Source organism: Corvus hawaiiensis, chromosome 17, assembly GCF_020740725.1.
Source record: "Corvus hawaiiensis isolate bCorHaw1 chromosome 17, bCorHaw1.pri.cur, whole genome shotgun sequence".
NCBI lineage: Eukaryota > Metazoa > Chordata > Aves > Passeriformes > Corvidae > Corvus > Corvus hawaiiensis.
The window spans coordinates 1969931-1996790 of NC_063229.1; the positions used below are offsets into that span (position 1 = coordinate 1969931).

Here is a 26860-nt window from a genome sequence, read left to right on the forward strand (position 1 = left end):
ATGGAGCTCAGGAGGTGCAGTCCAACACCCTGCCCACAGCAGGTTAAATAATGAATTCAGGCCACATTGTACAGGCCTTTGTTCAGCCAATGCTTAAAATTCTCCAAAGAGAGAGGCCCTGCCACTGCATCCGGGGGGGGAATATTTTCTCCTGTTCAGTCAGAACCTCCTCTCTTTCTGTTTATTCCAGTGGTGTCCCTTTCTCTCAGCTCACATCTCTATAAAAGCCTGGCTCCATCTTCTCCAGAGCAGGAAAGGGTGAGGAAGCCCATCTCCCTCAGTATCTCCTTTTGGCCAGATGTTCCAGCCCCAGGCCATCCTGGTGGCCCTCTCATGTCTCCTCTACATTATCAACATCTTGTGGGTGGGTGGGAGGTGGAAACCAGGTGATAACATTCCAGCTCCCCAAATGCCATGGGGAGCAATCACTTCCCTGCCCCACAGACTGCCCTCCTTGGCCACAGCCTGGCTCAGCTCTCCTCCAGGGCTCTGACTGCAGAGCTGCTCCCCAGTCCAGCACTGCTCAGGGGACCAGTACAGGGGCCCTTTGTTCCTTCCAAGGCTCCTCCCAGCTGCAGGATCTTGCAGTTCTCCTTTCCCGAGGTCCATGTCCCTGTAAATGGTGACCCTGACCTCAAGCTTGTCTGCTCCCCACAGTGTGGTATTTCCCACAAACTGAAGCACATCCCCTCTCTTCCCCTGGTTTATTATTGGTGTGTGGATCTTTTCTGTGAAGACCTTCCAGTTTAGTGGACTTTGTCCTCATTCTCCAAAACTTCCCACCCAACCTGAGCAGGAGCAGTGAGGCCAAGCACAGAGCAGGGTGAGCCCCAAAGGAAAGCAGGGGCCCAGCAAAGAGGGGCTGCTGGGGCAGCACATCGACTGTGCCCGCGCAGGGACACGGAGCAGCCACACTCTGGCAGGGAGGATGGAGACACTGAAGAGTGCCTGGAAAGCTGCCTGGTGGGAAAGGCCTCAGGAGTGTTGGTGACAGCAGCTGAACAAGAGCCTGGTGTGGCCAGGTGGGCAAGAGGCCAGTAGCACCTGGCCTGTACCAGCCATGGTGTGGCAGCAGGGCCAGGGCAGTGACTGTCCCCTGTGCCGGGCACTGGTGAGGCACCTCCAGTCCTGGGGTCAGTTTTGGGCCCCTCCTGGCAAGAAAGACCTTGAGGGGCTGGAGCATGTCCAGAGAAGGGAACAGGGCTGGGGACGGGGCTGGAGCACCAGGAGCAGCTGAGGGAGCTGGGGAGACTCAGCCTGGAGAAAAGGAGACTTGGGGGGGACATTCCATAGCTCCCTGACAGGACAGTGGAGCTGAAGTGGGGTCGGGCTCTTCTCCCAGGAAACAAGGACAGGATGACAGGAAATGGCCTCAAGCTGCACCAGGGGAGGTTCAGGTTGGATGTTGGGGAAAATTTCTTCATGGAAGGGGTTGTCAAGTCCTGGCACAGCTGCCCAGGGCAATGGTGGAGTCCCCATCCCTAGAGGGATTTTTTAAAAGTGTGGATGCTGTGCTTGGGGATGTGGGTTGTTGGTGGCCTTGGCAGTGCTGGGGGAACAGATGGACTTGATGGTTTTAAAGGGCTTTTCCAACCCCAATGATTCTGTGACATCAGCCTTGCTCAGTGCCTGTTATCTTGTGCACAAATAGGTAATTTCTGTGATTATAAAAGCTGACAACTTATATTTAATAACAATTTATATTTAATCAGCACTTTGAGATACATATTTTCAAAATTCAGCAAGAAAGGGAAGAGGTGCAAGTGTGTGTGCACAGAGCTCAGGCTCCGGGCTCTCCCAGCAGCTCCCGGGAGCACCGAGCCTGACCCACTTTCTGTGGCAGCACATCTCAGCCGCCAGCGCCCACGGCAGCAGAGTTACCCACATAAAGGACGCCAGGCTGCTGCCTGGCACGAGCCTTTACCCCACGGAACTGGGCCTTTTCCCTGCCTGTTCCCTGCTGAGCAGCCCTTTGTGGGGAGCCAGGCTGCTGGGGCTCCTCTGCTCCCTGCACAGCCCCGGGGGCAGCAGGGTGCCCTTCCTGTTTTCCCCTGCTGTGCAGGAACAGCTGCATCGGTTAATTTGTTTGTGGTTAAACAAATTCCTTGCTAAAGCTACATATAAGGAGCTTGCAGGCCTGGAGCTCTAAATAATCCCTCCAATCCTCCTGTTTGGAACGATGCTGCTGTTGTTGCTAATAATAATTCAACCCAATTTATAGGACAATAACATTTATTTAGAGCATGAGGGATTCCACATTATACAAACCCTTAAATTTATTTTTTGTCTCACTGGTCCATTTCTACAACAAATACATCAGATCTACTATATAATAAAATTATTTACATTTCCAAACAACATGGGGTTTGTTTATAAACCCTCTGACTGCTATTCACATACAGTACTTAAACAACAGCACATTACATTATTTTAATACCTAAAAATGACAACCCTGTATTCTAAATTGTTTATGAAAAGTGGAAACAAATAAATTTACAATTGTCTTCCCCTCCCCTTCCATTTCATACAAACACGTTACCCTAATGTGCTAACCCTGGACTTCACTTTGCAAATCCAGGGGGTTTTAGAAGAACCCAGTTTTTATATCTATTTATCTGTTTTTTAGAAAAAAAAAATCATTTATTGGGAACAGTATAATATTAAAATGACTTACTGTACAGAATTTTATTTAAAAAAGAAAAATCACAGCTCAAAATTGCTATTGGTAAATTCACACTCATTTACAAGTCTCATGTTTCCATGCAGTAATTTACTTGGATTTTCTTCTTTTTGACTGCATTGCACTGGCACTCGTTTCTGAAATCAAGAGAAGAAAAAGAGCATGGATACGGAGTCGGTAAGCCATTCCCCAGAGGGGCACAGATTGCCCTGTCATTTTTCCAAACTCACACCAGAGTGGAAACCTCTGGAGAGCGGGATTTCCCCAGCACCGGGACTGACTCTTCAGCAGCTGTGACAGCCCTGGGCCGTCAGCCTGACACACTCGGGGCCCCCGCGCTGCTCTCCGGGCACCAGCGGCCTCAGGCAGACATTTATGGAGCCCCAACAGCCTTTAGAAGAAGAGCCAAATATTTTTAACTGTCCCCTATGTCCAGTCCCCCCCGTGCCACAGGGGAGCCGTATCCCGGGAGGAAGCACAGCCCCAGGTGCCACGGAGATGGAGCTACACAACACTCGGGGAGGTGTTTTGGAGCCTGCCACGCCAGTTAACAACCCAGCTGTCTGAGTTCTTAGAAAGTCATTAGAAAACAAGTCTGTGCAGTCTACAGAGTCACAGGAACACAGCTGATGCAGAAAGACACAAATATTAACACCTGCAGGGCCACGGCGACGGCAGATGACATGTCCAGTGCACTTACCAAGGCACTAAGTTTCCATTTCAAAACAAAAAAAAGAGTAAGGACCAAGGGCATTTGCATTTTAGATCTTTCTAAAAATGTGATTTCAAACGTTGGCAATGTCTCTTTGGCTCTTCATAATGTTTTCCAAAAAGTATTGCAGCTGTGTGTATTTTAAGAGTCAAAAGGGAAAAAAATTTCCAAGCCCATCTAAAATTAGAACAGCAGCAGTACAACTCCATGGCTGTTACATGTGGAATTAGAAAAAACAATCAGCATTTCAAAATTTAACAAACTCAAAGCTACAGTAAACGCTAAAAGCAGCCCTTGCTGGAAAAGTACTCCAAAAAGGGAAAACACCAACACAGCACCAATTTTCAGAAGTGAAACATCTCCACAGGCTCGGCTCCAGCCTGGAGCCCCTCCAAGCAGCAGGGCTGACTTTGAAGTAGCTTCAGCACCAGCTGTTGCCACCCTCGTTGGTGCTCAAGGCTCCGTGTTTGGGAGGAGGAGTGGGCCAGCAGCGCTCAGTCCCTGGCTCAGTCCCTTGGGAGCATCAGCAGCACCTCCCCAAACCCTGCACCCCGGAGTGTGCCCGACACACGTGGACAGGGCTGACCCTCTCACAGTGACCCTTCTGCCTCCTCCTTCCTGAGGCTTAGCAACCGAGTTCCTACTCCAGCTGGTCAAAGTCTGCTTCTCTCTCCCTGCTGATTTTTTTCCTAATAATGACTTTACACAGCCTCTATCTCACGAGATAACTCCTCCCAGCCCCACATTCCTTTTACCATGGGTTAGGGGGTTTCTCAGGACACAGATAACATAATGAGGACGGGAGCAACCAAACCAGAATAATTAAGCTCTGATTCGCTAATGAAAATGTACAACAGAGCAGGCACAAGTGGCAAACCAGGTGACACTCCTGCAGCCACCTCACTAACGTGCAGCCTTGTCCTCTGCCACACCTGGTTTGGCTCATTCTCCACAGCTCGGGAGCAGCTGTGTGCCCACAGGTAAGGCAGCACAGCCAGGTGTCCCCTGGGAGCTGCACCCCAGTGTCCAGCAAAGCCCTTGGACACGGCGGCAGCTTCAGATGCACGATTTAAAAACAAGGGTTTTATTTACAGAGGTAAGTGAATTACACAGTCAGCACAAACCCCTGTGAGAGTTTTGGTATTATTTAAATTTGATGCACTTTCCTGTTCCCACGTTTTCAGAACTTGACGTGTCACTGGTTGTCATCTTTAGGTTTACCCAGTACAGCGTGTGGGGCAGGTCACACGCTCCAGATCCCCTCAAACGCAGGCAGGGATTTTACACTGGCTTCACATTTTTCAAACTTTTTTTCACAATCATGAAAGAGAATTTATTTTTACAATACAGACTCAGATTCTTCTGCACAGTCCTGCCACAAATAGTAAATGTAATTAAATTCAGCAGTCACAAAAGTGCAGAACATATAGGTCCCCTGTGTAATCTTTGGGAGTCATTGCAGAATGACGTAAAGCTGGAATGCTTCTCTGAAACTCTGAAAACACAATATTCTTACCATCACACTTTAGTACCTCCAGTATGGAAATGGTGGCTGAATTCAACTTGACTTCCTTTTATAATCATTTTATATTAATACCTCTTTGTTCTGTGTATTATCTTTAAAATAGTGGTCGAATGTTGCCTCTTGACGGTCTCTCTCTACTCTCTTGCATAACTTTGGTCCATCAGCATTTTTCTGACCCTTAAACACAAGAAGCTGATAGAATTAGCTTCAGCCTGGCACTGGGCTGTGCATATCACACAATTGTTAAAGGCTGTAACCTGGGTAGGAGTAAGGTACATCAGCACCTGCTAATGCCATGGCTTAATAACTTCAGGAGTTCAGATGTTGTTGGGAAGCAGAGCTGAGGCTCTGTGCTAGTACACAGCACTCCCTGATGCTCCCGGCTGCCACCCCAGCAGCCTCTGGAGCGTGCCTGAACCATGGCATTTGACTTGGCAAAAGCTGACCGTGCACTTGGGAAGACTTAAGTCTTGTGTCTGTCGGGCTTCAGGAAAAGGAAAATGTCACTTTTTGATCTGAGTACAGTCCTTCCAACAGCAACACATTTCTGCCAAGAGAATTCAACTAGGCAAGGTGCTGAACACCACGGTGGCGAGTGCTGCAGAAAACAAGTTCCACAGATGTACCAAAGAGGAATTCATACAGGGTTTACTGCCAGTGCAGATGCCGGGAAACGCTTCAACACCAACCTGTGGCTAAATCCTTGAGACTAGAGATAAAGCACCCAAGGTGTACGAGCTGCAAACCAGCGTTACAAGGCAGCTACTGCCAGGGCAAATAGCTGGGGAAGCAGGCTAGGAGCTGCCCTGTCCCCAGGAAGGGTGGCTGTGCATGTTACCTTTTGCCGTGCCGGACGCAGACGCGGGTCGCGAGGATCTCTTGCGCTGCCCGTTCTCTACAGTTTCCTGTGAAGTGGCAGAATCCTCTGTTCTTGAATTTCTTCTACTTGGAGTTTTAGACTTTTCACAATTCTCTTTTGTCTCATTACTAATAAAGTGGGACAAAATATTTCTGATGAAGTGTGAGAAGAATTACGTTTTTCTATGCAAGTCAGACAAGCTGGAGGGAGGATGGCCCGACACAGGTGCCAGTTCCGGACTATTAGCACTGAAGATATGAAACGCTAGAGATACCAGAAGTTCTATCAGATGAAGAATGACCTGAGTAAGTCAGAGTATAGTCCATTTCTATCAAAAATTATCAGAGGGTACAGAATTGAGAAGTCCTCAAAGAGAATATTTTCAACATTAGAAGACCAAGAAATTAGATGCATTATAAATTGTCTGCTCTGTTTTCCACAGGTGCCACCATTACTGAAGTCTAGGAAAAGCAAACAGGTTACATTAGAGACTGCTGCAGTATGGGGGTACAGAGTTGAAATTGCAGATGAACATCAGGAGGAATTAAGAACTCTTCAGGGAGTATGCCAGCTTTTTGGGTTTGCTAAAAAGACTTACTCCATTGATCCAAGTGATTCCTTCACATATTTAAAAAAAAAGGTTTCTTTAAAACTTTCTTCAAGTTTTAAAGCTTGAAGTCAAAATCCTTTTTTTTTTTTTTTTTTGTAACAGAAAGCTTCTTCTGCTATAAAATACTAATTTTAGGTACTGTGGACATCTGTTTCTTGCCAATGAGACAATAATGGGAGTGCTACATTTTGTAATCAAATTCCTCCTTTATTTTATCTCTCTCAGCCCTGTAAAGTCATCCTGAGCTTTGGGTGTTTTCTCCTTAATGCATTATTGCCAGACAATTTCTAGTGACTAAGCAGTTCCAGAAGTTTAAACTAAACTTCTCTCCTGGGAATCCAAAGGTAAGCAATTAACTAAATAAATTATTCTGCTGATAATTGAAAAGAAGAAAGCTCATTTCAGGCCCTTTGGGTGACACTTGCAGGATTTCAAGGAAGGCTGCCTGAATCAGAGACTGGAGTGAACACACAGCGCAGGGTGACCTGTGTGTGACAGGTCCCACTGCAGTGTCACCCTCCAGATGAGTCCTGCTTTGAGGGGAAGGACTCAAACCACTCAAAATGTAAGGTTAAGTAACAGAAACCTGAAATAAAACAGTTTCTCAATGGAAGGAGAGACTTCTTCTCAATGGAAGAAGAAACATTCTCAAGGAAGGACACGCAGCAGAGGAGACTACGGATTGTAGATTATCTCAGATACAAAATAAATACTGAAATCTATTTCCCCATAAGGGAGTACTATGGGCAATCTATAAACTGGATCCCCCAAAACAGGTCTCAAACTGGTCTTCTCCTATGGAGCTGGGGCAGCTGAACCAGCAGTCACCTACCTCAGAGGATCCCTGGAGGGAAGCAAACAGGCACCTGAAGTTCAGTTAGTACAGGTAATTTTTACAGATTCTAGTGACTAAATCCAGAGCTGGGATTGTTTCATAGGAACCAGCACATCACTTCCCTCCTTTTATAGGAGGAAATCAAGTTACTCTGAGTGAAAATATTTCTAGTGCTTTATGGGTTGCAAGGTTCCCCTAAGGTTTTAAAGGTTTTTAATGGCTTTAAACTGAGAGTAGGTTTAGATTAGATATTAGGGAGAAATTGGCACAGGGTGCCCAGAGAAGCTGTGGCTGCCCCATCCCTGGATGTGTCCAAGGCCAGACTGGACTGGGCTTGGAGCGACCTGGGATAGTGGAAGGTGTGGAATGAGGTAAGTTTTAAGGTCCCTTCCCACCCAAACCATCTGTGATTCTATCAAGGTTTGTCCTGTGTGGTTCAACTCCAGGAGCCCAAAGCTGCCCACTGTATCAGCCATCACTAGACCCAGTTTGGCTGCAAACTTCCCTTCTTTTCCAGTGTTGCTCAGAAAAGCATCAACCAGAAAAACCCTGAGAATGCCCTTGTGGTAATTTGATGTGCTGGGTGAGTTTGGAGATGGTCACACAAGAACACTTCATTTGGAGAATTGGCTCAGCTGCCAATGTCCCACCTTGAGCTCTTCAGAAAAATTCTACCCTGAAGAAAACTCACTGTGAAATTTCAGCTTGTCTTTGAAAGATGCCAATCCAAATGAAGGTAAATGTGGTTAAACATTCCATTCAGAGCCATTCCTGATCTGAGGAAATGTGCTGCATTCCCTCCCTTACGAAGGAAGGCACTGCCTCATCTCCTGAGGAACCCAATGAGGGGCTGCCCCTCCTGCCCTGGCCTAGGGGTCACTCCACCCATGAGGGCAGTGTCCAAAACCCAGCTGGCTGTGCCAGCACCAGTAGCCAAAAACCTCCCCAAGGGCTCTCACTGCCAATGGAGTCAGAGCCTGGGGTGTTTAGAGTCTTCCAAGTAGATCTTGGAAACTGTATTTTCTTCTGACAGAACACAACCATTTGAAATATTATCTTTTAATTCCTGAACGTCTTAACCAGGACAACATGAAGTTTCTACCTGACTTTCCTATCAAGTTTTGGCAGTGTTAACAAGGAAATAGAGGAAAACTGTTGAAAAGAATCCTCAAGGCAGAAGAACAAACTTTTGAGAGACTTCCTTTCAGAAAACAAAAATTCACATGACAGCTAAGCTGCAGGCTTTGGGGGGTTAGTTTTGATTTGTTGTGCAACCATCAAGACCCTTCCAGGACATGAAACACCCAGGCCTGAAAGGATGAGAGGAAACATTGCCCAAAGCACAGACAAAGGAAAAAGTTACCTTATATTCATTGCATTTCAGCAATGGTTTGGAACATTCAACTGGCCTGATTTCCTAGCAGGAAAGAAAGGGTATGGCCGAGAAAATGAAAAGCAGTAGCAGAGGTTGAGCAATTGAAGCAAAGAGAAAGGGACTTCCTCCCACGAAAGCTATATCTACTCTGAATCTACAAACTATCTCCTTACCTTTGACCAGCAACTACTGCAGCATTTGTCTCAAGTTCTATAAAAGAAAAAGATAATTTTAAAGTCTGCTGTAGAAGTAAGTACATACCTGCTGACAAGGCATGACTAGCTCACATTTTTCTATCACATATTAGATCTCAAGGACAAGCTTCTCTCAAAGCAAAGCAAGCCAAAATACCAAATACCACATTGGCCAAGTGCTTGGTCCGATTGCAGCTTTCAGGACACTGCTAAGTGTCAGCTAAGACAGGGGACAATTAAAGCAGAAGAAAACTGTAGAGAAACTCCCTGACAAGGGCTACACTCTTCTTGCCCTATAAACTTCCATTTTAGACAGCTTATTTCTACTAAACCTTCTAGGTTTTATTCGTTTTTAAACCTTAAAAGTACCCATCTGGCTCTATTGTGCATGTAAAAATTTGCCTTAACCCAACTGCCTTTCACAGCAATATCTTCTAATGACAAATTTCTGAAGCCCAATTGCCCCTGTACAGAATTGGAAAATATCTCAGGGGAGATGATGCAAAGAGAAGTCTGACCTGTTTTCTCTCTCTCTCTCAGTGATTTTATACATACAGGTCAGGTTTCCTTTGGAGTCTTCACCTCAGTAAACAGCTCTCCTTTTCAGCATATAAAATGTCAAGTCTTTTTACTGTCTGTCTTTTGATTCTCTCCACATCCACCGTATCCTTTGTTGAGAGGGAAGACCTATGCCTAAACACAGCCCCTCTCATGAGAAACTGCCAGAGATTCAGGGATTACCATTGCAATGTCATGGATGAAGTCCCTGTGCTTTGTCTCATTGCCCACAGCGAGATCCAGCTCAATTCCCTCATCAAACCTGGGGCCAGTGGGGCACAAACTGGGGCTTTGCCTTTGACAGCAATTCAGCACCCAAAGTGTGCACAGTGAATAGAGGCATGAAAAACGTAAGAAAATGGGTAATGTCTGTCTTCCCAGGATGAATTTGCAGTGTTGGAACACCAGCCTCTTCAGTGTAAATGGATATAGCACCGTCTGAGAAAAACAGACGTCTTGGGAACAAAGGAAGAACAGACCAAGCAACATAAGGAAAGAGTTACCTTTTTTCCCACCCAAAATTTAAACAGGGAGATTATCCAACAGCAAAAAATGGATAGCACCAGTGCTTCCCCCAGCAGGAACTCCCCAGTATAGTCACAGCAGCACAGGGCAATGAGTCAGATGTGAAAAAACAAGGGTATATGACCACTTTGGCTTAGTGGAAATTCAAAGAAAACAATTTTGTAAAATTTCTACTTTCCAAAAACTCTATTTCTAATCAGATGAGAGATAGCAAATGGATGGAGAGTGGCACTTCCCATAAGTAAGCCCACATCTATCCGTTTTCCCTACTCAGCTTGGGAATTACTTTTTTAAACCACCCCAAAACTGACAGTGAAACACCATGATAGTAGATGGCAACACCACAAAGTCATTTGCCAGGGCTCCATCCTGAAACACTGCTGAGGGGGCATTAAAAGCTGAACAGAAAAAAAGGATGACAACTCTAAAACACATTCCCAGCATGGCATGACCATATTTCTATATTCAGAAGTGTGCAATGAAAGAAAGACCCCTCTTACTAGTTCTGAATAGAACTTCAAAATTCAAACACACTGTATCATTACAAATCCAGTCCCTCCAATTTATCACTGAATGCCTAAAACCTTCCTCGGTGATTTTTTCATTTTTTACTTGACCCCATCCTGAATCTCCCACAAGGCTTTGGAGACCTCCAAAGCACAATGTAAGTAGCAAAGAAAAACAATCCCAAAGGCACAAATAATAATAAAAAACCCCACCCAACCCCCAAAATACCCGGTGTGTTAGTGACCACTGAATATGCATTCAAATAAATGCATTTTCAGTTCCAAACATAAAGGGTTTAGTTCACATCTATTCTGCTTTTCCAAAGGAAGATTTACCTGTTCTTTGAACAGTACTTTCTGATGTTGCAACTGAACTTTTTTTCTGTGTTAAATGTTGAGAGGATGCTAGAATAAAAGTGGAGGGAAAAAGCATTATTGTCAAAGGGAGTCAAAGGAGTTCCTGTGGTGTGATCAGGCTGGTACAAAATGCCCTCTCTCCCAGCTGGCTGCACTTCAGCATTTACAGATGCAGTATTTTTAATCTACCCTCCACTTCCCTCCCACCATGTGCCTCCCCCTTTTTAAAACAAACTTTGGCAAAACTATCCCAAGCAAGTTTTCTCAAACTAGAATGAGTGATGAAATGAAAGTATCATAAACCACATTTCAAAAAGTAACAGTTTTTCAGCAGTCTGAGACATTAAAGGAGTCCTAAAATTTCAATAGTTTAGTCTCTGTTATTTTAATGTTCATTTCAACAGAGGTTCTGGGGGAAAACAGTATATTCCTAACAAATCAGTGCCCTCACTCCTTCAATTAAAGTGCACAATATGCTCCAGAGTTGCCCTTGAAGGCCTTTGGCAATAAGATGACAACTTAACCTTTCTTAGGTTGACAAGTAAAAAAATCAGATGGAAAAATAATTTTTGTTGGGCTAATGCTTTCTAGCCTTCTATGTGATAGTGAACTTACAGAGAACAGGAAGACAAAAAGTTTAACATTCCTGCTTAAATAAAGACTATCACTTCCATTTTTCTCCTAGAAAGCCGTAACTCCTCTGTGAAGCTCAAAGGAAGCATTTCCATTTTCCAGTGGCATACAGCTACGACATCCAACAGCTACGGGGAAAGTCACACTGAGGCTGAAGTTTTCATTTCCCCTGACTTCTGTGGATTTGATCATCCATGATTTTATTTTCTGTGTCTAATTCATGTTGTAAAGCACAACACTCAGCTCACTTCAAGAGTGATAGGTTTATGTCCACACCAGATTCAATAAATTAAAAATGACATCAAGAAATAGCATCAATGTAATATATAGAGTCTGTCAGGTGCTCAAATTAAAACAGCAAAGCTCAGGTGTAAAGGTATCTTATGTTTTCAAATTGAATGCAGTTAACCTTTTCCTTAATTTCTCTGAAATGAGCATTTAAGTTCTTCCCTAGACAAAAAGGCATGGTGTGGGTTGTTTTTTCCTTCTGTTCTGGAAGTTATTCAGCAATTTCCCTAGAGGGTGAAGCTTATTCAGAGAGGGAAATAGCATTATTAGGATTAATTCAAAATATCATAATTAAGTCAATAAATTGAAATAATTTACAAAATCAAAAGTCTACGGCAAGACCAAAGCAGAATCCCAGTGTATCTACCAGTATAAAAGGCACCCTAAGCACTTGTCATTACTGATACATCCGCTTTTCCTCCTTGCTTCCAACAGTTACATGAAGTTACTGAATCATCTGTTCATGACAAACACCCCACTGAAGCAGTAAACGGAACGCGAAATAAAACATCTGAACTCAAATCTTGGTGAATATAAGCCTGCGTATCACCCAGCTGTTAGAAACAAGCAGCTGGCAGCCTGGGCAGCAGAGCCTATATTTTCTGGTGTTCGCGGAGAGCAGCCCCCGGGATGTCCCGCAGCCAGCTCGCTCCCCCCGAGCCCCGCGCAGCCCCGCACTCACCTGCGCTCTGCAGCAGCTCCGGGAGTGCTGCGGGCTTCTCCTCGGCCGCGGCGCTCCCGCTCTGCTCCGGGCCCCCGCCGGGGCTGCCGCTGCTGGCGCTGGGGCCCGCGGGCTCCGCGGCTGCCGGGGGGGCTCCGGCCGGGGGGGCTGCGGCCGGGAGCGCGCCGGGGGCGGGAGCGCTCGGGGGCGCGCCCGGGGACGCGCAGGAGGGAGCGGCCGCCGCGGGGCTGAGGCTCGAGCTGCCGGGCGCAGAAGTGCTCTGTTTTGTAACACTGGGTGCTGGAGGTGTCCCGCTTTTGTTATCGAGTTCTGCTGGTGGTTGCTCTGTTCCCAAACTATTTGGGAGCGAGGTTTCTAGTCCCTGACCGTCTGTTTCTCCATCCAAAGCATACTGCTCTTCCCCTTTCTCCAGGGAGCCAGTGACCTTCTTGCACGCTTTAGTCAGCAGGAGTTGGCCAATCTTGTCTACTTTTCCCTTTCCCTTGCTGGATGAAACAGGACTGCGCCTGTTCCCAGATCCCGGGCTGCTTGTAAGCAGAGGGGAAACAACAGGTCCCGACTGGGCTGCTGGCACAGGGCACTGCTCACCCGACCCTGCACCTTGGGAAGGCTCCTCCGGGCTGAAGTCCTTGGCTTGCTGAGCAGGAAGGTGTGAAGGAACACTGGAGGGAGTTGGAGCAGAAGAAGGCAGTTGGACAGGAGATGCCAAGGGATTCAGAACGAGTGATCTGCTGGTGGGAATACTGGACACAGGACTGGTGGATGAGGTGCTGGGAGGAGCGGGCCCGGAGGAGAACTTGATATTCTGTGGGATATGCAAAGGACCAACAACCGCGACTGACTGAGGCATCAGGCTTGAGTTAGAAGTCATGGGGGCTGCTGGAATCGTGCTGGACTGAGAGCCCTTCATCACCTGGATGATTGAGGATGAGTTTATGAACACAGGTGTGATGAACTGCGGCCGGGCGCTGGACTGAACCGCGGACTGTCCTTCCGAAACCATCACTTTGCTCCCCACATTGGGCATGGTGACAACAGTGGACACTAACGCAGATTGCAAGTGGGATGGCAACGGAGCTGATGTATTAGCAGCAGATGAAATAGGGTTGGAAGTCACAAAAACTGTTATCTGGTTGGGGGGTAAAGGACCTGAAATAGAAGAAGAGCTGACAGGCCTCTGCATTACTGGAGGAACGCTCTGTGCCACGCTTGAGTTCACTTCTCCCAGGTCCTGGTGCCCTGGATTTGGACAGGGCTCATTATTTTGAGGCAGGCTAAGTGAATTAGATGGCTCCTTGCTCAAGGATGAATCCTGCAGTGGAGGAATGACAGCTATCTTCTTTAGCTCCTCACCAGTGGGGACTATCGGTGCCATTTCAAGACCTGTCAGCCCAGGGGGCTTAATGGTCACATTAGGAGCTCCAGAATTGTCAAGAAGTTGACTTAGAGAAGTTGGTGCCTCCCTCATAGCTGGAGATACCATGGTTTTACTTTCCTCCATGACTGGGAGCTTACTGCTGTCTAAGGCTTGCCCATCTTTTTTTGCCTGCTCTTCAGGAACCAGCACTTTCATATCTGGAGTAGGGACACCTTTCAGTTCCATACTGGGCTGGTCTTTGCTACCTTGGACACCTTGTGCACTTTGACTCTCAGTATCTTGAGGCACACTAAGGCTCTCCTTATTGTCTTCAGGAATGCCAGTCACAGCAGGTACAGAAACTGCAGGATTCTGGTTACTCAAAATGGAATTATTTTGAAAACTTGTAGTCACAGGTGTTGGCAAAGAAGAGGGACCAGCCATCATATTTCTTTGTAATTCCATGTTCTGCAAGAGAGATGGATTCTGCTGAGTTGTCAATGATAATTTAGCTGCTTTTGAATTCTGTCTGCCAGGGCTTGGCGTAGTTTTCCTACTGGATCCAGGACTGGACCTTCTACTATTGCTTGGACTTGCTCTCTTTGTTCCTCCAGTGTTGGTTTGTTTGCCTGAATTGATGACCACACCTTCCAATTTGTGTGACTGTGAGGCAGTAAAACTGGACTGATTGTTAATTGTGAGATTTGATGGGGCTTGTCCAATGGCCTTTAAAGTAGTGGGATTCAGACCCTGCTGATCAAATCCTCTGTTGAGGCTAGGCCTGGGAGGTAAAGGAATATTGATCTGGGGAGGGAACAGGCCAGCTATAGAAGCGTTGAGCCTCTCTGGAGACAGGCTAATTTCTGAGGGTTCTGTGCTGGGTGGACGGTTATTAGGAGTCTGAGGGTAATACGGCCTTGGGCTTGCTCTGTTTGGGGTTTTAGGCCTTGAAGTTTGTGATGGGGCAGCAACATTGGGAAAATGGTGTGTAAGAGCACTAGACAGAGAACTAGACTGCTGCTGGGGACTTGCACCTTGGGCAGCTGAAAGTGGGGATGGTCCAGGCTTGGGTCCTGTCATCATTAACTGGTTCTGTGAAACTACTAAATGAGATGTCAAATTATTCTGAGCTCCTGATGTCGGAGGGCCCTCAGCTCCACCTCCTTCTGGAAGAGAGGGTACTGATGACACCTCTCTGAGGGGTGAGCTGGAAGGATTCTGTACATTATCTGGATAAACCATTTTCCTGGCATTGTTTCCCAGAGGAGGATTGCCTGGCAGGGCCAGTCTCTGTTTGTCAGGAGATGGAGGCACCGGCCCAGGCCCCTGGAGGTTCACCATCACCGGCATGTTCCCACTCTGCTGCATCGGCATCCGCTGAGCATCTGGGTTCAGGGGCCCCCTGGGGGGGTGAACCCCCTGGGGCACAGGCAGCCTGACTGATTTGGGATCCTGCTGCATCAGCATCATCATCATCATCTGCTGCTGCTGTGGGGTCTGGGGGGGTGCCTGGCCTTGCTGGGGGGCTGTCTGGGGCTGCTGCTGCTGCTGGGGCTGGGGCTGCTGCGTGTGTGGCATGAGCTGAGGTGGCATCTGCTGAAGTGGCCTCTGCTCCACCGGCTGAGATGGATAACCTAAGGCAACAGGATGACACATTCATTAAAACCAACCAAAGATCAGAGGAAGCAGAATTTCTCTAACAAACAGGATTGGATAGAAAGTACAGCCTGGAGCCTGTTTATCTTGGATGGGAGCCACATTAACAAAACAGGCTTTACAAACAAAGTTGAAGATTTTACTTAATTCATAGAAATAGTTTTACTTCATGTATGACTTGCATGAGATTTAACTGGAGATCTCTTAGTGTATTGTATCAGCTACTAACCCAGGTTCACACCAGCTGAGAAGTCTCTGCAACAGCCCACGGGCTTCCTTTCACTGACAAACATGGAGCTGGACTTCCACTAATTATTACTCCTTAAAACAAACTTCAGTTTGACAGCCCTGCAGCACACCTGCTACAGACCTGACATTTTCTAGAGTACAAAGTAGCATTTGCCATGCATTACTCAGCCAAAAACATGCTAAGGACCCCCCGTGTGGTTTATAATATAAATCTTATTGCAGACTTTAGATTTAATCCTCTCTACACGCAAAGGATCATTCCAACTACAACCCCTATTTCTTCTCAAAAATCAGCTATTGGTCAATGCTAAATTTTTAAGACATCAGTCTGTGCTACAGCTAGAAACACAACATTTTTTTATCAGTTATGTTACTACTGAATAACTCTACAGTACTCAGTATGATACCTCAGGATGATACCTGAGAATGGGGCCACCTCTTCATTTTGAGCTAACCCAAAGAAAACACTTAAACAATGGCACCAGTTACTTACTAGGAGGAAAAAAAGTTTGAACTTGAATGTGTGATAGCATAAATAAAATACAACTGTCACAAAGATCAGTTAAAAGCTCTCCTACAGTTATTACATTCAGATAATCACAGAAAAATCCTTCTACCTGGTGGCCTACTTGCAAAATCTGAGAGTTTAGGGCCTGACTTATCTAAATTCATTCCTTGGTCTCCAGACATCGACGACTGATCACTCTCCTCCAGGCCAGCTGGACGTGATTCTGAAGAACTGAAAGAAAAATAATCACAATTAAGATCCAGCCCCTACATCAGTGTTTGATTTCTGCTTCTATAACCAAGTACTCCAGTAATTAATTCCTAGCACTCTCCACAGACCTGGAATAACCCACTGAAATGCCTCTGAGGTAACTTGCCAGACTGGAACACACACACCAGGTCTGCGTATAGTCACTGCCTTAAAGACTACTGAAAAGGAAACAAGTTGCCTGGTGCTCTGTTGATCTGAAACATTTATTTCTACTGTGAATCTGAGCTTTATAACTATGTTGCAAATGATAGAGCTACACATATTTCAACTAAACAGGCTTCCCTATGACATCTCTGTGGATAAGCAAGTGCCATGGGTAGATGCATTTTTAATTTGTATTAATGGTAGCACCTTTTCTTCCAGTACTGCACCCAGAAGTGACTCACTCAGGGTATCCAAGACCTCTGATAACATCACAGCACAACTGCACTGACGTGTCAGGCACTGCAGTCACCCTCCAGAGCACAGACCTGGGTGGTACTGGGGCTCTGTAAGTGATCCCATGCTGGTCTGGGTTGGAAGGGACCTTAAGGCTCATCTCATTCCAGCCCCTGCCACGGGCAGGGACATCTTCCACTATCCCAGGTTGCTCCAAGCCCTGTCCAACCTGGCCTTGGACACTTCCAGGGATCCAGGGGCAGCCACAGCTGCTCTGGGCACCCTGTGCCAGGGCCTCCCCACCCTCCCAGGGAACAATTCCTTCCCAATCTCCCATCCATCCCTGCCCTCTGGCAGTGGGAAGCCGTTCCCCCTTGATCTGTCCCTCCAGGCCTTGTCCCCAGTCCCTCTCCAGCTCTCCTGGAGCTCCTTTAGGCCCTGCAAGGGGCTCTAAGGTGCCCCCAGAGCCTTCTCTTCCCCAGGTGAGCACCCCCAGCTCTCTCAGCCTGGCTCCAGAGCAGAGGGGCTCCAGCCCTTGGAGCAGCTCCGGGGCCTCCTCTGGACTCTCTCCAGAGGAGTGTCCTTCTTGTCCCTCGGGGCTGGGGCAGCTCTGCAGGTGGGGTCTCACCTGAGCAGGGCAGAGGGGCAGAATCCCCCTGGACCTGCTGCTCACACTGTGGGGTCAGCCCAGGACTCGAGGCTGTGAGGGCACATTGCTGGGTCACATTCAGTTTGTCACCCACCAGCTCCCCCAAGTCCTTCTCCTGAGCAATCTGATGCTGCAGGAGACTCTCTAGGACAATTAAAAATTGTTCAGACTCAATGCCCAATACTTCCACTAAATCAAGACAGCTTTTGCAGACTCAGAAAAAATCCCAAGTTTCTATAGCTATCAATATATATGGTCAGAGGATGTAAAACAGAGGGATCAAGAGTAGAAGAACTAAACTGCTTATCACCTTCATGAAGGTTATGGGAAGACCTATGTAAGAAAAGCTCTAAGCTAAAATTAAAGACATCCAAAAAAGTACACTGCCAATAAAAAGAGGCAGAATCATGCAGAAATGCCATGGACAAAAGTAACATTTTCAGCAAAATAAGAATTTGAAATACATAAAGGTGGGGAGATCTGTCCTATTTCAATTTACTTGAGAATAAGTTTCTGGCATCTGTACGGTTGACCCAAAGCTGTAGACACCCATGGAGACACCCTGGCCTGTCCTAATGCTACCTAATCAATGTTCAAAAAGCAGCATGTGACTGGAAATCCCTGAATTTTTGTGGGTCAAAACGGGGGAGAACATACACCAAGAGAGAAGAAAGGTGAAAATAGGGCAAACACAAAACTTCCAGCCACTGCTGCTGAGGGCAAGTACTGCCAAGGAAAGCACCTGGAGTGCAATGCTGTGTCTAACCCAGCACATCACCAATTTTTGTGATGCAGGTGGGGTAGGCTTACATGCCTCCACCAATGAATTTGATGAAAACTGGCAAAATGCAGAGATATGCCCCAGAGCATTATATTAACAGTCACAAATGAACAAAAATTCTGGCAGCAAAATCACCCAGAGGAGCTGCAGCCTTTTGTGCAGGTGCCAGCCATGCGAACTGAGAGAATGCCTAAAATTGTGAATGTTATCTCAGATGTGTCAATTTGCTATTTATTTAAAATGGTGGGAGATTAAAAATGCTACAGTTAAAGTTCAGCTCAAAGCTGATACACAGCATCACTGCACAGACAGGTTTAACGCAGAGAACAAACCTGGTGCACAGTGGATCCTCAGCAAACATCTCCTGCCAGATGGGTCTGTGCAAATCTGGCAGAACAGACCCGAACTTGGTTTGCCAGTGAAGAGCAGCTATGGCAGGAAAGGCTGCTTCCATCACTGCTGGGAAATTTAAATATCAACTGAATCTCAAACGCAGCTGAAATTCACTGGGCATGTTTAGCAACCACCACTGGTGAAAAAAAACCAGAATATGAATAACAAGATGTTTGTGTGAGGGACAAAATATTCCATGTTTATTCTTCTTTTCTATTGCTCTAGAGGTAAAAAAATATATAAAAGTAACTGCACCCCAGGTACAGTCTGGATTGTCATGAGCAGGACCTCTGCTCCACCAGCTGCGCTCCGAAGTACAACCTTCAGATACAAATCTCTCATCAGAGCAGAGAGAGAACTCCAGGAAAACCCAAACCAACCAAACCAAAGAAGGTGGCAGCTGTGCCATCAGGAGAGCAAACCTAAAATGCCAGGTGTGGCAGAGCCAGCCTGGCCCAGGAGCAGCAGCTCTGGTGGAACAGAGGCTCCTCCCCTGCTGCTGGGTGAGGGCATTTCCCAGCTCTGCCAGGGGACGGGCACCCCCCGACCTGCAGTGAAACCCTCCGAGTCTGTCTGGGAAAAGCCTCTTTGTCCTGCAGTGCTGCCACCACCTGCACTGGGCACTGCAAACCTGAATGGCAGCACTGGGAATGACCTTCCACAGTGGATTATTTCTGTTCTACCAGTGCACAGGGTGTTCATAGTCTGTGCACAGGGGAATATTAAACAACTGCTTGTTTGTGCATGGATTTAATAGAATTAACCAACCTGTTTTATCCACAATCCCATTCCAGCTAGCATCCTGCTCCTCAGTTTACATCCCATTACCCACAGTCTTCAGGTTCAGCATACAGATGCAAATGCTTTTAAACAACCAAAATGACCTGGGTTTCATTCCAATGCAAAGTTGCTCAACTAAGCAAACCCTTGAAATTATTTTAGACTCAGCTGAATAAACTCTTTCAATAGCTCACTTAGCCTATTTACATTCCAACACGACTCAGTCTGCAATCCATATTACTAATTGTACTTTTGTTACTGTTATTATTTCTCAGAAATTATTTCTTTTTAGTGTCTTTATCAAATTAGCTGCATTTCCACACAAGGCTTGCTGCTCTGAATTCTAACATTTCTGAGGAAGAATGACAGAGAGGAAGCTGAGATGAAAAGCATCATATTTGCTTCTGATGCAAGAGAAAGTGATCCAAATCGGATTTAATTCCTGCCAGTTCCAAGGCAGGAAAATGCTGAGCTTGCCCAACGATGTGAGGGAAGCTGAGAGTGAGGGAGGCAGGAAGGTGTTACAGCAGCTTGCACTGCACTCTCCCTCTTTTTGCTGGAGAATACTCAGGAACTTTTGTAAGAACAGCTCTCTTCTTAGTGCTTCTGCAAGGGTCAAGTATTGATATAGTCCGTGTAGAACCAAAATGTTCATCCATATCAGAACAACATTCTGGTTCCCTTGTTAATTACACCGAAATCTGATTCAAAGCCTTATTTAGGAGCTGGAATTGAGCTGTCAGAGCTCATTAGAAAAGCTGTAATTGAGACTTCTTCTACTGTGAAAACTTTTTAATGAGCAAATAGTCTTGTGAGGCTTTGCAAGCTCAGAGGAAGAGCTTTATAGACCCATTTATTGATATTCCCAGGCCACACTGAGGCCGAGTGCTCATCAGTAAGACCAATGAAAACAAAATCCTAAGAAGAGTTTTCTTTAATGATTAGTGGATTTTTTTTTTCAGAAGGTGGTACCAACTCAGCTGCTCCCTCTGAATCCTCTGTCACTTCCACAGCAAGGCACTTGCTACAGCAGTGGTTACCATTGTTTTATTGGAATCTATTTGCACTGGAGGAGCTGGTGTCTGTGTTAGGTTTCTAAGTCACCCCAAAGCTGCAGACTGGCCACACACTTGGTTCTGGCCAAGTTACTTTACCCAGGTTTCCACATCTGGCCACAGACTGGGTCCTCCTCCAGCTGTAATCTGAGATCATACAGCAGCAGTGAGGACCTGACAAGCCATACCATGACTGTATACAACTATACAGGAGAGGCTTGAAAAGCTTTTCTCCAAGACCTACTAAATTAGCATGCTTTGCTTTACCTTACAGCATTTCTGCATTTTATTTTTGTACTAGTTAAGCCAATTAATGATTGTCACAAAAGATCACTTGCTATAGATGATGTGAGTTTTTCAGTCCACAATTAAAAGGTCCATGAAATTATTAATTCCACCTTCATGAAGGAATCTTGACACTGTGCAGAAAATGCAGGCTGGGGCTACACATTGAATAACCAAGGGAAAATTGAAATATTGAACAGTTGCTTAGTACTTGATGCCATCTTCTCTTTGCACTGAACTGAACATGTGTCCCTAGGAAAGGCAGCATAAACTTCAGGTTAAGGACATAATGATTATTCAAAGGGGCCAGACTGGTGGAACCAGAGCCACACCAGGAGCTTAATGTGCTATTGCCACCTTTTTGTTTGGTTTAAAGAATTTAATTTTGATATTTGGATATTTCTGTGTTATAATTTTCTGTGCAAAGTTTTTTCATTTCCCCCATTTTTTCTTGATTGAAAACAATCTCCCAAAGTACCATCAGGTGGATTTCTGTTAATGCCCCATGTGCTCATCTACAGCATCAGGATAATTAGATAAAGCATATCTGCCTTCTCAAATCTACCATTTGAGCTGAATAAAAGCACAGCAGCAGCAGCTACCACGCTGTGCTGGGTGACAGTGGGCTGTCAATGGCAAATGGTTACAGGACAGCTGGCCAAGAAAGAACATGCTGGCCAAAGAAGGAAGAAGAGATACTGCAATCTTGTCTTTTCACTAAAAAGGCACACTCATTGATTATCTTTCAATCTTTTCCATTGGCCTCCTCCCTCTCAAGAGCTGTGGGGGTTTTTTCCCTTCCTAATCTCTGCTAGGCCAGGAAGACCAACATTGCTTGGATTTGTTAATCTCATACCCAGAAAGTACCAGATTCCTCCCTCTAAATTCTAGCTGTAGCCTCAACTAAGAGAGAAGTCCAGCTCAATTCCAGGCAGAAATGTGTCAGAATATGCACATAATTCAGGAAACAAGCCCCCAAAATCTGTCCTGCACATGTTATATAGAGGCTTCTAGTTCTTCTGAACATACTTCCCACCCTTTGATCGTGGCTGTCAGGCTGCTTAAAAAAGGCAGCCTCCTCTTCCAAGGGCTGTGGCACCAGGGGCTGCATGCTAAACTTCCTTCACCCAGTAAAGGTAAGGAACAGTGCTGGTAAAATTTGGTTTATAACTGAGTTTGGATATTTGCATGTTATTTTTAATCTTGAACAACATTCCAATGACAGACTCTTGAGAGAAACTGCTACAACATGAATTAAATACAGGTCCTTTCTCACCCATTACTTGCTGATAAAATATTGACAAGGTGCCTGTGGAGTTTCTTCATGCCCCTTATAAAAAACACTGTAATATTAAACCTACGTTGTTTGTTCTAGCTGTTGATTATTTTTCTTCTTCCTTGGAGGCTTCTTCTTCTTTGGCTTGCTGGCATTCTGGTTATTCTGTTTGTTGTTCACACCAAAGTGCCCTGCTGAGATATCGCTCTGGAGAAGGTTAACCAAGAGTGGACTTGTGAGCGTCACATCTTTATTGACAGGAAACACAGGATTCTGCCCACAGGAAACCTGATTCCCATTGGGAGTTCCACTAAACCCCGTACTGAAAGGCAGCCCATGGCCAGAGAAATGACTCCCTGAAGCATTGTTGTTTCCTTGCATTCCTTGCATATGAGAAGGCACCATGTTTGGCTGCTGCACAGGAACCTCAGGTAACATCTGTGTCAAGTTCCCATCGTTGTTTGCTGTGGTAGCAGTATCCCCAAGTTGCTGAGAGATGTGAGGACCAGGTCCAGTGGGTCTTAAAACTTGCCCTTGAATTCCCATCACCTGAGAAGGGTTCCCATTCACGGGGCCTTGCTGTGCCATCATCTGCCCAGTGAACTGCACCATGTTTCCTTGCATGTTTGGGGTTGGTCCTCTCATCAGTTGAGCTGGCCCCGTCATAACATTGGACTGGTTTTGGGTATTAAAAGGCTGTTTATTTCCTTGCATCTGAGTGGTCATCATCTGTTCCATCATTGAGTTTTGCTGTAGCAAGACCTGGCCCTGAGGTCCCATCATCTGATTGTGTGTGGACATCATCTGCTGTCCCTGCTGGGGAATCATCTGTTTGGGTGGGGTCATCCTTTGGGGAGAGGGACCAAGATTTTGGTTTTGAGGTGTCACCATCATTTGGCCTTGTGGCATGAGCTGAGTTCGAGAAAGTATCATCTGGTTTTGAGGGTTCAGCGATCCCTGAGCCTGAATGTTCACCATCTGTCCTTGAGAGGACACGATTTGCTGATGCATCCCCATAAGCTGGGACTGTGGTCCTTGCTGAGGCTGTCCCTGCATGTTGCCCATGTTAACCTGTGGTACCCCACTAGCACCAGCCTGCTGGGTGTTCATATTTCCATGAAGTCCCATTAGATTGGTCTGCATCATATTTGCTGGGCCATGTGCTGCTTGCATCTGAGTTTGAGGAGGTCCAGATCCTTGGCCACCTTAAGAAAATAAAAAGAAAATACCAGTAAGACACTAACTGGATTGGTGTAAGAGTTTTCACACCTTTAACTGTTGAGTACTCCAAAAGTCCCTTTTCCAATAAACTGGTGTATCTCATATATTTGCAGTCCTGGGATGCAGAGTTTGATGCTACAGACACGTGTTAGTTGTCAAAACAGAACATCATACACCTCAAAATAAACACTTGGGCTGGTATTTCCCCTGTATCCCTCTGCAGAAGACAGAACAGAAACTTAATTTCAGTTGTTATCTGCACCTAGGTTTGAAAACCTTCCATAATGTCACCTAACTCAGCAGAGTAATTCCTAACCAAAATGAGCTTCAAACCCTGAGGTTACTTTATAATGGGTTAAAGAATAAATGCACACAGAGTACTGATGAAATGACATCATCAGGGTATCCATAATCCAGCCAAAGGACTAATAATTGAATTGTTAAATTGAGACATTTGTGAATTAAAGATTTCATTTTCACACTTTAAGCAGACTTTCAAAATTTTTGAAGGAAGTAACAAATAATCTTTTCAAAGCAGAACAAGATATTTTGCTACTCTGCTTCTAGGATAATTACACTTTTTTTTTTTCCTGGACAAGAAGTTCCTTTTGTGTTGTATCTTTATTACCCCTTGCCTCCAAGTTTCAGTGTTACCTTCCATTCAATTTCTGAACAGCTACTTCTGAAGCCCAGACCCACAGTCCTCATCAGTAATAGTTGGGTTTTGAGAAACATGAGCAGCCTTATGCTTTTCTTTTCCTTATCCAGCACTACACCCAGAGCACTGCTGCAGTCCCAGCCAGCAGCTCCCTGTTAATGGCAGGAGTTGAATGGCTTGGGACCCGTGTGACACAGGAAAAGGCACCATGTGCTACAAATGGAAAATGGAAAAGGCTGAGGAAGGCCCCAGTGCAGTCAGACCTGTGTGCTGCACGTTCTGGCTGGTTGGCAGCTGCGGTGCTCCGCTGTTCCCTGGTGTTCCTGGAGCTGTGGAAGGCACCTGACCTTGCAGGAAGTTCTGGTTAGCCTGGCCTGCAGGGAACCCCGGGGGGAGCCGCTTGGGCATTCCTGAACACGAGAATTTTCTGATTAGTTAGTATGGAAAAGGGGAAGAAAAAAATAGACAAAATCTGTAATTGGAGAATACCTTTGAGTCTGTGCCATCATGTGACACGTTTAGGCAGCAATTGTTTTTTGCCAATATACAAAATCCACTGAAGACATTCATAGTTCTTACCTGTGCAATAATTCTGTCTAACAAATTACTATGACTAATTTCAAACTATAATTTCAGTACAAAACTTACTGCCCAGAGAAGGTGAAAAGTCCATGTCTGACCTTTCAGAAACTAGAACTTTAAGTAACGTGGTTTGTTGCTTTCTGCTCTCCCGCATCTCTTAGCATGCCCTTAACTTATTTCATGTACACAAACACAAATAACTGGTATTTTTGCTAGTGACGTGCTCCTCTCACCAACTCTGACACACCAGGCACACACTCCTTATCAGTGCTGCTGTGTGCACACAAACCCAAAGGGTCTTTTCATCCCAGAGTGGGCTGAGGAACCCCATGGTTCAGTACATCCAGACCTGCTGCTCCTTCAAGTAACTCTGCTATCCCTGCTGCAAGAGCAAGGAATTCTGTCAGGCCCTTATGTGGCACAACACCCACACTTTGGCACATCCAAACATCACTGCTGCCCTGGGACAGAGAGAAAAACCTCTCCTCTACCTGCCAACATGAGCAGCAGTGCAGATGGATTTTAGAGAACTCAGTTCTTTTTAACTCACTGTCCACACAATGCCTCAGACTTTGAGGCAACCCTGCCCACCGCCCCCTTTATTTTCCTGACCCAGTGCCAGAATGTGACTTCAGTTCCTTCTGCAGTTACGGCTTTCTTGCACACCTAATTGTACTACTTGTGCTAATTATCTGGTCCTAGGTTGTAATTAATATTTCAAGGTAATCAGGTCTATAGGTCAAACACCAAATATATCTACAAATACAGAAACAGACTTCTTGAAACACCACATCACTCCAGTTTTAGTTCTGCAAAACTTTCAGGGAAGTTTTGCACATAGGAATGCTTCAACTGAGAAAAAAAGAAAGTGTTAGCTTGGTCTCTTCCAAATCTGATATAAATTTTGATTTGCTAAATTGACTGTGTGAAATGCAAAGTGTTTGAATGCATTCATTTACACCAAACGTTTAAATGCAAGGTGGCTTAAAAATGGAAAGATCTATCATGAAAAATTAACATATGAACTGCAGCAAAGAATGAGCATGCACAGAAGTCAGGCAAAAATCTCAGCAGTGGAAGCAACACAGCTTTGCTGAAACCAAGGAATCCTGTCTTTTAAAATCAGCTGAGGATACAGCTCACAGCAGGATTGTTGATTTTAGCAATAAGGTCTACAATAAGACCGAGTAACATATTTTGATGGTTTATTGTGGTGTCACATTTAACTCAAAAAAATTGAGGTTTCTTTGTAGTAGGTTTACTCAGGAAGCAGAACATGGGGATTGTTCTGGCTAAAGGTCATGGCTAAGATTTCTGATGGAGACATATGGCTGGTGAGGCAAAACTGTAGGGAAATGTGACTATAATGAATAATGAATAACTGCTTCCAGAGGGAGACAAAACAAGATACACTAAGTGTAAGGCACTGGCAGATCCCAAGAGGAGAACATTGAAACAGAGAAAATTCATCTGAATTCAAACGAGACCCATGGTACAAACAGTGAAAACAAGAAGCTTGTCCACATCAGCAGACCAAGAAACAGGAATTCCTTACAGTGTTTTGACAGATTCTGGATGTACAACATGAGAATGCAAGAAACTAGAATGTATTTATGTGTGTGTAGGTAGACAAAGAATATGGCCCATATTTTATAAGTACATAAAGGAATTATTTCAAAGGCTTAAACAAGAACTGGTGTATGGGACCTGAAAACAGCCATCCAAGAGGAAGATGAACAAATGAGTGAGCAAAGAGAAGCACGACAAATCTGCATGGAAATACAAAGGGCTCAAGGGGAAAAAAAACCACCAAGGACACAGAAGAGATCCTGGGACTGACAAAAGAAATTCCTTCATTGTTAGAGAAGAACTCTAGGAGTAGTAAGGAAAAGAAGTGAGTGCATTGGTCCAAAGAGGAAACTAAAGACAACACAGCCAAATGAGAAACTAAAACATCCCTTAACCTCTTAATTTTAGGGTAGGGAGTACAACAGCATGGCAACAATAGCTCTTTCCTCTTTATATGGGAAGAAATTGGTGACAAAGACAGGGTGAAGAAGAAATATCCACAGCTTAGAAAGGAAGATGCAAAACAATGCCTCGGTTCTTTGGAAAATGTAAATGGTGACAGAGGAAGCTGAAGAGAGAAAGAAAATTTGTTTGTTTTCATGACACTCTCTTGCAAAAAAATCCTCCCTTTCCCCCCCAAAAAGAACAACTCCCAACCTAAAAAAATCCCCACACCATCTCTGAACATCCTAAGCTTGCCTAAAGGCAACAGAAGAGCTGTCAACAGGACAACTGGCAGTAATAACAGTAATGCACACAGCAACTCCTCCCTGACCCTTCAGGCATCTCTGTGACACTGCAGGACAGAGAGAATAGAAACCAAGGGATGCTGATGCTCATTCACCAATACCCAC

General features: G+C 45.4%; 1 protein-coding gene across 1 annotated transcript in view; it reads right to left on the reverse strand.

Annotated features, from left to right (window-relative positions):
• Positions 1 to 2214: 2214 nt before the first annotated feature.
• NCOA6 (nuclear receptor coactivator 6) overlaps positions 2215 to 26860 on the reverse strand; it is a 44208-nt gene continuing 19562 nt past the window's right edge. Inside the window, exons 9-16 of the mRNA XM_048321451.1 lie at positions 24119 to 24265; positions 22062 to 23181; positions 16219 to 16340; positions 12340 to 15330; positions 10716 to 10784; positions 8770 to 8806; positions 5756 to 5904; positions 2215 to 2817 (exon numbers count right to left, since the gene is read on the reverse strand). Of these exons, the coding sequence (XP_048177408.1) occupies positions 2771 to 2817; positions 5756 to 5904; positions 8770 to 8806; positions 10716 to 10784; positions 12340 to 15330; positions 16219 to 16340; positions 22062 to 23181; positions 24119 to 24265 (4682 nt within the window). The 3' untranslated portion in view covers positions 2215 to 2770. The remainder of the gene's footprint in view (positions 2818 to 5755; positions 5905 to 8769; positions 8807 to 10715; positions 10785 to 12339; positions 15331 to 16218; positions 16341 to 22061; positions 23182 to 24118; positions 24266 to 26860) is intronic.